General features: G+C 37.8%; 2 protein-coding genes across 3 annotated transcripts in view; one reads left to right on the forward strand and one right to left on the reverse strand.

The window, feature by feature from the left end:
- The window catches only part of LOC127860877 (uncharacterized), a 217,899-nt gene that overhangs the window by 58,804 nt on the left and 146,303 nt on the right, over positions 1-12,792 (forward strand). The gene's annotated exons all lie outside the window — the stretch shown is intronic.
- The window catches only part of LOC127860881 (uncharacterized), a 6,652-nt gene continuing 467 nt past the window's right edge, over positions 6,608-12,792 (reverse strand). The window contains exons 2-5 of the mRNA XM_052399189.1: positions 11,771-11,890; positions 10,318-10,520; positions 9,145-9,321; positions 6,608-7,208 (exon numbers count right to left, since the gene is read on the reverse strand). Of these exons, the coding sequence (XP_052255149.1) occupies positions 7,196-7,208; positions 9,145-9,321; positions 10,318-10,520; positions 11,771-11,890 (513 nt within the window). The 3' untranslated portion in view covers positions 6,608-7,195. The remainder of the gene's footprint in view (positions 7,209-9,144; positions 9,322-10,317; positions 10,521-11,770; positions 11,891-12,792) is intronic.

Here is a 12,792-nt window from a genome sequence, read left to right on the forward strand (position 1 = left end):
GACATGATTATGTGTTAGATGAAGTGGCGTTGGGAATAGAGGCGAAAAAGGGCAAGTGGGACACCAGATGCGGAGACAATATACTATTTAAGAGGAGGGAGAGGGGTTTTTACATAAAAGGGAGTGAAAGTTACAGATAGCACATTGTAGTCGTTGAATCTTAAACTTAAAATACACAAATGAAAAGAATGCGCTTAACGCAACATTTAAAATGTTGCACTTAAGAACAGGCATATGTGTTAATAATTAATTGTTGTAAAACAGCATAATGCAGAAAATATACCTTCTTGAATTATTCGATGGTTTAGCCAGGCACTTTTTCGACAATATAGAGAGGATGTTTTCGTCTTCCATACCTTTCTAATGATGCACATAATTACTGTTATCGCCAATTTAAGATATTTATAATTTATTGTAGACAAGATAATACGTTATACGGCTTCTTAGTTAGCCCATTAAACATGTTAAGCTGTATCACATTGTGCGAGGTCAATAAGAAGCCGTGTCATGAATTTATTTAATCGAGTACCTTTACTACTCCAGCATACAACGCAATAACATGACAAACATTAACCTTAACGTTGCCGACTGCACGTGGAAAGCCTCGAAGCTTATATGGAAAATAATCTCACCTTATATAATACTCTTTATTTCTTTGCAAAACAAGATCACATGTTGAAAATGTATTTGTATGTCCCCCACCACTATAGTGGGGAACATATTGTTTTTGCCCTGTCTGTTAGTTTGTTGCTTTGTTTGTTTGTGTGTTTGCGTCTAACTTTAACATTTGCCATAGCTTTTGCAATATTGAAGATATTTGGCATGCATGTGTATCTCATAGAGTTGCACATTTTGAGTGGTCAAAGATCAAGGTAAAGGTCATCCTTCAAGGTCAAAGGTCAAATATATAGCTTCAAAGCGGCACAGAAGGGAAGATAGTGTTTCTGGCAAACACATAGCTTGTTCTATATAAGGTCCGTAGCTTTTCACAAGCAGTCAGTAGCATTGAACAGGGTGCAAATTCAATGGGGTTTTCAGGGAGTTACACACGGGCTGCACATAATGCAAGCACACCGTTAGGATTTTTTTTTCGGCGTAAGCTGTATTAAGCCAGCTTTTCACCCTGACTTGACCTTTGTAAGTGTCCAATAATATTCAAATAAAATTTCCCGCGGCTAGGTACGAATGAATACACTTCATTTATTCCATTGGCTGATTTGAGTATAACACCAGAACATTGGAAACATATCCGCGTCTTTGTAACACTGTTTTACTGCATGAACCAATTTTATCCCTAATGAAAAGGCTCAATAGATAGACCAGTTTTACAATAAATTTTCGACATAAATACAGTTTGTGCGTTCACCTTTTATTTTCAGAGAATTACCAGCGCAAAAGCGTTTATACTAAAGGTAATATTCTCATATTTAGTACTTACTTGCATTGCATTTCAACCCGCGAGGTTTCGGGTCAATTCGCGGCCAGTGTGTGAAAATCAGAGTTTATATACAGTTCATCACCGGAGTTCGCAGAAGGGGTTGCGATCTTTTCATTGAAGGAAAAAAATGGAATCTACGCTATTTTTGTATGATGGAGTAAATAGTTCGTTTAGTCGCTTTGTCGATTTATCAATATTTTAAGCACAGCTGTTGCCTTGGTCGTGTACAGTTGGCGTAAACAAGCCGTCGTTTTAGCAGAAGAAATGTTTCCTAACTTTAATGCATTGCATTCCAATCCGCAAGGTATCAAGGTCAGTTTGCGGTCAGTTGCAGAAATCTTTATATAAACGCCGTCTCGTAAACTTTGTGCACTTGAAGTCTGTTTTGATCAGAAAGATACTAAATATAGATATTCGGCGATATTATTGTGGTATGTCAATCATCGATTTTTAATATGTTTTCAACATTTGCATGATAAGGACCAATTTTGATAAAATTAATTAGAAATATTTATCCATTTAGACCAGTTTATTAAGCATGAGCACAATAATTCACTATACTATAATTATGCAATTAAATAAGATTCGAGTATTGCCGGCTGACCTATATGCACTCGTTTATTTTCATGTTTCTTGTGTTTTTCTATTCTGTAAATATAGATATCTGAGTAATAATATCACACAAAGCAAAATAAGCCACGAAATCTGGCGCAACACCCCGTAATTGATTTGCTTGTGATGTAGCTAAGAACTGCGCAGAAAAAAGGCATCCGCTACTTTTTATCTCATAGAGATAACTTTTGATCGTTCATAAACATCGCCCACAATCAACGCCGTATATCTTTTTTAAAGATATTTCTTGTTTTAAATATCTTAAGTTATTGCAATACATTTGCAAAAATATTTCGTGCATAAAAGATATCGTAAGGTAAAAGAATAAGTCCTTGAATACGCTTGAAATTTCAAGTTGCGTGCAGCATAACCGTGCACTACACAACGACTTTGTTCAGGAGCACGCCCATCAAATAACGTATTTTTTTTATGTTTTTCACATTACCATAAGCAGCATAAAAATATTTATTTTAAGCTCTAGTCGAAATTCTTAAGAAAAACTATTTTGAAAAGTTATTAAAAAAAAATCACCACCGGTGTGTTTTCATTCATTAACTTAACTGGGAATCCATCAAAGTCACGTGATCCTGCACCATGTTGAATGACGCCTTCAAAAACAAAATACCTTACTTTCGTTCTGTTTTAAAGAGTTTGCGAGAGAATGCAGTTGACTCGATAAGATAAATTCATTTCACGCAATTGTACTTACCCCGCACGCTGTGAATCAGGAAAGTAAACGAGAGTGAATTTTACTAACCCTATTACACCGTACGCAGCGAATAAGGAGCCGTGTTACTATTAATACACGGTCAGCTTATGATCTCATATTTGCAATTAAAAACATGTATTCTGTTAGAGGTAAAATAGAATGTATCTGAGAACAACAATATGCATGAATTCATCTCTGCGGGTATATACTATGATTTTAATTTAGGGTATATATTAGCTGTTCACACGAGATATGAAACTGCGTGCTATTGTTTTAGAACATATACATACTAATCACTTGACATTATAGTGTGGCTAGTGTAGACATTATTAATGAACACGTAAACTGACTGTAATAATGTGTTTTTTAATGTTTTTTTATTTATATACCAGTATATTAGATGCATAAAAATATATCAGTGGATTAACAAGTTCATACTCCTGTTGCAATGGTTATTTGTGTACACTTTCCCAACATTCAAACATGAAATTGGCCTCTTTCTCGGAAAACTGGGTTTAATGCATGTGCGTACAGTTTCGTCCCGGCTTAGCCTGTTCAGTGCATACAGGCATATCTTATTGTCGTTTCAAGGAAGTCCATTCTTAGCGAAAATCCAGGTTAGGCGGAAAATGTCGTCCCAGATTAGCCATTGCATACGAACAAGCATTAAGCCCAGTTTTCCCAGACCGAGGCTTTAATAAATACTTACTGAACATGTCTATTATTTGAACTGCGACTTAATGATACACCTTACGCGAAAATACTGAATATGACATATAAACAGAAGGCATAGTTTTGTGGTCTGTGAGAAAATCCAAGACAACAATCGGTGGAACACTATGTAACTAGTCGACACCTGGTCACAGTCAGTTGAGACAGGAACCTTGTTGAAACATTGAGCTACGACCTGGGAAAACTGGGCTTAATGCATATGCTTAAAGTTTCGTATCGAATAAGCCTGTGTAGTCTACACAGACTTATCAGAGACGCCAGTTAACGCTTTAATGCATTTGCGTTTAAAGGCAGTCTTTTATAAAAGACAAGTTTGTGTTATCGCAAAGTGTCGTCGCTGATTAGCCTGTGCGAACTGCACAGTCTAATTTGGGACGGCAGTTAACGATTATGCATAACGCCCTTTTTTTCAAGAACGAGGCTCCATTTTGTATTTTACACGGAACATGTCACCTAAGTATTAATTACAGATTATAACATGCACATGGGCAATGATCAATTAATAAATATTGTATAGAGCATTTTGAGGAATTGAAACCCACGTATATTGTTTGTCCTTTAGGCAATAATTTTTTGGAATGATAATGGTAGATATTATCAAATGCTAAACCTTGCCGCAATTCAGTAGTTTTTACAAAATACAAATTATTCTAGCCCTGTTTGATACAAGTATAAGTATTATTTTCATCCATATATTTTTCTCTGGATTATTGCTTGGTGTACTATTTTAATAAAAATGATCAATCACATATTCAGCAATTTACCTCTTCTTAAATTAGGTAAATAAATAAACTTTCCTGTATCAATATGTGTATAATGCCCACTTTCTTCATTGCGGTAAAATATATGGGATAACTCATATTCATAATGAATTGCATAACTCACCATTTCCAACAAGTGTTTTGTATCTATTGCTTTTTATGTGGGAATCCTTACAAGTAAGCAACCAAAGAGTTTTACTTTATCAAATAATCACAGCTAGTGTTCTTTTCTTATCAGTGTGATTGTGATTATTTGTGTTTGTTTTATGTACGATTTTATGAATGACACAATGTTGAGGGATAAGTTTGAATTGTTTATTTGAGCCTAGGTCTGGGAAAAACTGGGCTTGATGCATGTGCGTAAAGTGAAGTGCCAGATTATCCAGTGCAGTCCGTACAGCGTAAAGTGAAGTGCCAGATTATCCAGTGCAGTCCGTACAGGCTAATCAGGGGCAACATTTTTAGCCTTAAATTTGATAGAATTGACGCGGAAAGTATCCTGACTGGGAAACCACTTGTCACTTTCAGGGTTAGGTACACATCCGATACGGGATATACGGTTCTGAGGAAAAACCATATCGGGGGGTAGTTACAGAGTTAGTTACACACCTGATACGGGATATACGGTTCTGGGGAAAAAAACATATCGGGGCGTAGTTACAGGGTTAGTTACACACCTGATACGGGATATACGGTTCTGTGGAAAACCATATCGGGGCGTAGTTACAGGGTTAGTTACACACCTGATACGGGATATACGGTTCTGTGGAAAACCATATCGGGGCGTAGTTTAAGGGTAAGTTACGGACCCGATACGGGATATACGGTTCTGTGGAAAACCATATCGGGGCGTAGTTACAGGGTTAGTTACGGACCCGATACGGGATATACGGTTTTGTGGAAAACCATATCGGGGCGTAGTTACAGGGTTAGTTACACACCTGACACGGGATATACGGTTCTGTGGAAAAACATATCGGGGCGTAGTTACAGGGTTAGTTACGGACCCAATACGGGATATACGGTTCTGTGGAAAACCATATCGGGGCGTAGTTACAGGGTTAGTTACGGACCCGATACGGGATATACGGTTCTGTGGAAAACCATATCGGGGCGTAGTTACAGGGTTAGTTACACACCTGATACGGGTATACGGTTCTGTGGAAAACCATATCGGGGCGTAGTTACAGGGTTAGTTACACACCTGACACGGGATATACGGTTCTGTGTAAACCATATCGGGGCGTAGTTACAGGGTTAGGTACACACCCGATACGGGATAAACGCTTCTGTGGAAAACCATTTCGGGGCGTAGTTACAGGGTTAGTTACACACCTGATACGGGATATGCGGTTCTGTGGAAAACCATATAGGGGCGTAGTTACAGGGTTTGTTACTGACCTGATACGGGATATGCGGTTCTGTGGAAAACCATATAGGGGCGTAGTTACAGGGTTAGTTACACACCTGATACGGGATAAACGGTTCTGTGAAAAACAATATCGGGGTGTAGTTACAGGGATAGTTACTGACCTGATACGGGATATACGGTTCTGTGGAAAACCATATCGGGGCGTAGTTACAGGGTTGGTAACTGACCTTCGGCGAGACCGAAGGTTTTCCACAGAACCGTATATCCCGTATCGGGTCAGTAACTAACCTTGTAACAATTATATCACACCAACTACTTTCCAACTCATCATATTAACAAATATGGTTATATATAACCAGTATTTTTATATTTCTACTGCCCCATATAGTCTACTGACACCATATAGAATATATGGGTTCATCATGTGACGTCAAACAGCCAATGAGAGAAGAGTATTTTTTAGATGGTGTGATATATATTGTTATTTTTATAGGGTGTAAACAAATTGGTATGTATGGCTTATGGTTTAGATACCAAAGGAAAAGATATTATGGTACATAATAAGATATAAATATATATTTTGTACCAAAATCTCGTTTTGCAGATATACTTCACATGCTGTTTTATAGTATTAATATTACATATATGTGTGTTCTGTCATATTTGTGTATTGTATATAATGTTACGAAATCACATAAATTGTTTTGTTAGTATGGATCCAAAACCACACGACTTCGTGTTCAGAAATATATTCTGATAGTGGTGGCTGTAGGCTCACCCTCTGTCTATCATCATGTCTGTCTGTCAGTTGGTACGTCCGACCACAAAATTTTGTCTGACGTTATTTGATAAGAAAGGGCCTTAATTAAACTAAAATATCTGGAAATGAAAGTTATTTATATTTGTTCTAAATCTGTTTCATGTATACATGATATAATTTTGTGTTTTAAGTGGGAAATGAATCAATAAGTTAGAAGTTATTATTATCAATACATGTATTATATGCACAGTATTTTAAACAAACAAAAACTGAAACTAAAAAAAGGAAGCGTATATGTGCCTTAATGTATGTGGATGGTTGAATTAAAATGGCGGTAATGAAATTATCCCTCTTGAATCTTAACCTGACTCAAAAAATCGAGTCATTATTGGTACATGCTATGGTACATATACCAAACGACACAAATTAGCATGATGACATAGTTTCAAAAAGTCCAATCAGCTCATATCTTCATAGTATCTTTAAGGTCGTGAGTGACGTCGACCGCTGGAAACTGCGTTTTTAAGTTTCCCGCGCACTGCGTTATCAGCAGACGCCGCTATCACTGCATGAGCGTTAACAACCTCCGTGTAGTTTCTATTGGCCGCGATTTCGCGTCTAGTGACGTCATCATGCGGGAAGAACACCAGCCGGTCCGTGCCCACTTGAAGCCCCGACTGCATAGCTTTTGCCATATCCGCTGTAGTACAAACTTCGACGACCCAGCGGGAGTTGACCCCGGGTCGCGACGACCGGATATCGAGGGGATCGAACTGTATACTTCGAACGGGAACGTCGAGTTAAGTCTGTATTAGGTACTGCACCTGTTTGTGTTTTGATAAGTAGTAGTAGTAGATATAGTAGAAGTAGTAATAGCAGCAAAAGCGTTAAACGCAGTAATAGTAGTATTATAGTTGTACTGATTGTTGTTGTAGAAGCATTCTTTATTTAATTTTCCTAATAATTATTAATATGAGTAATACAAGCAGTACTAGCAGAAGCAACAGTAGTAATTGTAGCACAGAGCGTATATTGTCTCATCTAGAGTCCGTGATTGTAGTTACCTAGTACATATGTAGTTTATTTATAGACTTTTTTTATTTACGTAGTACGACGGAAATATTTAATCAAGGTCCGTCTTTGCAATCATAATACATTTTAATATTTGTGTCACTTATGCTCGATTAGTAATAGTCGGCTCGGGTACTACTTGGGTGGTGCGGTGGTCGAGTGGTAACACTCTGGTCTACCATTCCAGATGTCCCCGGTTCAAATCCCGGCCGGGGCACTGGAAATTTCAGAAATGCTTCAAGTGTTTCCCACCCAACTAGAGATGTACTGGTATGATACCCAGGTAATTCTCGCGTGTATCGGTGCTATACACTGAGCACGTAAAAGAACCAAGGTATCTATTCGCAAAGAGCTAGGGTATCGCACCCGGATTCCTTGTATCCCAATACTGTCTCTTCTGCTTGCTGTCTCTTCAGCAAAACCAAAGGACCCCATTGGAAATAAGTGCTTGCACTTTCATGGGTTATCCTTGACCGCAAGGTCAAAATAAATACATACATACATACTTAAATGTACCCCGGGTACGGTAAATATACTAACACGTGCCCGGGAAATCTAACGCTTAATTGGTCGTTGTCGGCTACATTTTTAATTAATTATATTCATATTTATGTCAATATTCTGTAAAATAGCCTCTATAGAATCGAAACTTCTTCCTAAAAAGCATATTAAGGTGTTTTTTTAGAGAATTTTGTTTCGAATCCGTAGCGCGTTTTACAACATCGAATTTTGGGCGGAAATAATACTCTGGTACAGTCTAAATTGGCCAATCGAGTGTCAAGTATGCTTGATTGGTCATTGTCGGCTTTGGTACTATTTACATGTACCCCGGGTATCTTAAGTATACTTACATGTACCCCGGGGACTGTAAATACTTAATCGTACCCGGTCGATATTAGACTGTACCCGTGTTGGATTCCCGCCCAAAATCCGATGTCGTAAAACGCACTACCGATTATTTTAAAGGGGCCGTCCAACAGATTTTTGGGAAACTACGAGGATTTCTTATATAGGTAAAACATACATCCGCTCGCATCATGAGCGTGGATGGTCGAGTGGTCTAGGCGGGAGACTTTTTACTCCCGGACTCCAGGGGTCAGTGGTTCGAGCCCTGTTGAGGATTACTTTTTTCCTTTTTTTTTAAATTGTATTCTTGTTTTTTTACTAGAGATTTTTAGTTCCAATATTTAAATGTATCAATATAACGCATTCAATGACAAGCTTCAATACATTTATGACATGACAAAATATGTTTGGACGGACCCTTTAAACAAACTTATATTTAAAAAAAAATGCATGAACATGCTTTTTGAGTATGAGTTACAATAATATAGAGGTTATTTTACAGACAATTGACATAAATGTAAATATACTTAAAAACAAAATAGCCGACAACGGCCGATTATGCGTTAAATTTCCCGGATACGTTTTAGTTTATTTACCGTAGCCGGGGTAGATGTAAGTATACTTATGAGTACCCGGGGTACATGTAAGTAGTATCCGAGCCGATAATGACCAATCGAACGTCAGTTATAGTATCAGTAGCAGGTAGATACAACTTAAGTTCGTTGTATTCACTAACATTACACAGCTTATAAGGTATAGTTTCTAAATTGGTACGTTGTTTGCGAAAACAATAAAAAATCGACATAGAATGTCACAAAATGCGTCGTGTAAGAGGAGTCTAACAATTTTATTTCCGAGTGGGTCACGTTTTTGTTGCTCCGGAAACTGAAAACTGCGGCGTTCGGACGACTGGGTGGTGTGTCACTGCGCATGTACAGACTTGGGGCGATCCGGTCGATGTTGTCACTGCGCATGATATTGGCGTCCGGGCAAGCTAGATCGTCCGGCGTTGCAGCGTCACTGAAACCGAGAGGGCGTGACTGGCTTAAGGGACAGAAAACTGTAAAAAAAATACAGGTAACTAAATTGTTAAACAAAAAACGATCATGAAATTTTAAGGGGCGGACATTTTTCAACATGAGGCAAACCAATTAAATGGTTACGCGTGACAAAAGCAAATCAAAACGTGCGTTAATGTAAAAAACTTTCGTAAAAGATAACATAATCTAATGCATTCCCTTAATAAGTATAGTAATAAAAAAAAGTAACGATTAGCTCTTGCGCTCAGCTGTCAAAACGTTTTCGAGCACCTGGAACTCGTGTTGAGTGTACAAAATCGATGCAGATAAAACCAGAAGTGTTTTAAAATGAGTTCATCATTAATTATTACTGAAATTATAAGGCGTCATCTTTGACAGAGGTCGCCATTTTTCCTATAATAACGCTGGTTTAAGGGAATTACTATTTTATACATGTGATATTCACGTGGAACTGATTTTTAAAGCATTACATCTATTTTCTTTTATCGATTATTAATAAAATTGTTAACTTTATTTTCAAAATGTCATTAAATATAAATGTATAAATTAGACTGTATAACGGTTTAGAATTTGTCGGTTGTTGTGTTTTGTGCGAAGCAAATCAAATCCGATTTAATGTACATTTGTGTTAAAAGGAAGTGTCATCTTAACGAAAATCCGGGTAAGGCGTAAAGCGTCATCCCTGATTAGCCTGTGCGAAATGTACAGGTAAAACTGGAATGACAATTAACGCACAAGCATAAAGCCTAGAATGCGCAGAACGAGGCTTGTTAAATTTCATCGGGGATGGGAAAAGGGAAGATTGTTTTGTTTTGCTGTGCTATTTCCTGCATAGCGCCCGTGATTGAAAAGTGATCTAAACAGAGGACTGGCGGGAATCTGATAGCGAACAAACTATAAACAATCACCCCATAAAATACCGTGTGAAAGATTTATAGCGAACAACAATCATTGACTTATGACACGTGATACTTACATCTGTGGATCAACAGCGCCCCGTGCCGCGATCCCGCTAGGTGTATCCGGTTTCTGTGGGCTCTCCTTGCGGGATCGCGGCGCATGCGCACTACACGCGCGGTGTCTGGTTGCGTCATACACGCAGTCCCGGTCCAATAAGAGGGTACTGGGCCGGAAACCAAGAGCGAGTAACTTCTGGTACTGGAAAGGACTGACTGGCTGCTGAAATATAAAAAGTCAGCTAACTGCGCATTCTCGCAGCAGATACTTTCCCAATGTTTTGTTTTTAATCAACAAAATCGTGATAACAAAATAAGGTATATGTAGTGTTTGTTGTAAAGTCAAGTTTGCATAACAGTTGTGAACATGTAAAATATACAAAACAATGAAATGTGTAATCATAAACATGGCATTAATGTATTTATTTACTTTAAATTGTCTGCACTAAACAGTATAATTCATCCCCAAGTAAATGTGTTCAGTTGTAGAGCTTGCTAAGTCAAGGGAGAAAAAAACTACAGACTGAATGATTAAAGTAATCGCAGCGGTTATTTCCTTTTTGCTGATCGAAAGCTGCTTCGTGATTGTCATGTAAATTGTGAGAGTGTTTATATATATTGTTTGCTGACTATAACCTATAACGTATCTCAGTAATGTTGACTAGAGCCTTACGTGTTGTACTAATTGAAACGAAACAATATTTGTAAGAAAATAATAATCGATAAAAATGACGTCATCGCATGCTGTTGTTTTTATTAGAAGGACAATGTGTTGATCGGAGACATGATCGGAACTAGTGACATATTTGATGCTCGAAACCAGTGACATGTCTAAGTCTGTCTAATCAAAAGGCATACGCCGATCTCTTAAGGGGAACGGAGAAGCTGGCATACGACTAAATTCAGTGTTTTAATTCAAAAGCTTTGTGTAATCCAAAGATTCTTCATAACAAACGTGTAAAATGTGTCCCATCTAAACGAACCAGCAAAATGATTTAGGACATAGTAATTATTAAAATTAAGAAATTTCCTTAGGTTTCAAAAGTTGCCTTCGTAATTTCTCATCAAATTTTGTACGGAAAATTGAAAAGAATTATTGAAAGTAAGTTATCAGAGAGGTTGAGACCTTGTTATTGTACTTCGTCCAAAATCGCATCGTATCTTAATATGAAACCCGCACGGAAAAAAAACTGGGCTTAATGTTTGCGCGAACACTAAAGTGTCAGCCGAGATTAGCCTGTGCAGTACGCACAGGCTTATCTTGGTTGACACTTTCTGATTGCATGGTATTTTTGTTTAAAGGCAGTACAACAATTCGCGAACATCTAGTGAACTACACAGGCTAATATGGGACGACACTTTACGCACATGCATTAAGGCCGGTTTCCCTAGAGCGCTGCTAAAATACATATCGTATGAAGTTCTGTTAGACGGGCTCTAATCAATTACCGACCATGAACCTTTACCATTTACCATTGCAGAGATGGACAATCTGTCTGGCCCGGCAGTGAAGGGCCGACATCGACCGGAAGTGGGCCGGCTGTCCACTTTATCAACTTCCGTGGAGGAACCAGTCCCGCCAAGCGCACGCCACTTTGAGAATAGATATTGTGCATTATAAACGTAAGATTGTTAAATGGGCCTTTTCACAGATTTTTGTCATGTATTGAAGTTTGTATTGAATTAAATGCTTTATATGGATAAATTAAAACATTAGATCTAAAAAGCTCCAGTAAGAAAAGAAGAATAATATTAAAGAAAGAAAAAAGTAACCCCCAACTGGGCACGTACCACTGACCGCTGGAGTAATAGTCTATCGCTAAGACCATTCGGCCATCCGCGCTCATACAATTGGTAGTACATTTTATACTTTATAAAAGCAATCCTCGTTGTATCACAAAATATAACGACTGCAACATAACTCTCAAAACTATTCAATAGTTTAAGGTTTTTAAATCGCCAAAAGATGCATATAATGGATACTTTAAAGCATGGTAAATGTTCAGTGTTACTGTTACCTTATAAATATTATAACTACAACGAACATTTGCGAATCTTAAACATTTTTTACATTTTGCCAATTTACTATAACGTGAAAAGGCCTCTTTCATGAGTTAATGTATGTGCGTGTCATTTCAGATGAGCCGGTGCAGTCCGCACAAGCTAATAGGGACGATACTCTCCACATAAATATAATTTTCGTTCAGAAGAGAGTTCCTTTTAACGCAAACAAAAGCAAATAAATCGAAAAGTTTCGTCCCTGCTTAGCTGGTGCGGACTGCGAAGGGTTATCTAGAATCACTTGTTAAGTTTTTTATGAATAAACATAAAGATCAGCTATCCCAGTATGAGGCTCGCCATGGTCTTTTAGTTTGCCCTCCCCCTTCCTCCCGCAATGAACGTATTTTTCTATTACATGTGCACATACAAATAATGCCAATACACTTGCAGACATTTCTTACGCACCACTTTTCAAACTTGAATATCCCAATTAC

This window comes from Dreissena polymorpha, chromosome 15, assembly GCF_020536995.1.
Source record: "Dreissena polymorpha isolate Duluth1 chromosome 15, UMN_Dpol_1.0, whole genome shotgun sequence".
NCBI lineage: Eukaryota > Metazoa > Mollusca > Bivalvia > Myida > Dreissenidae > Dreissena > Dreissena polymorpha.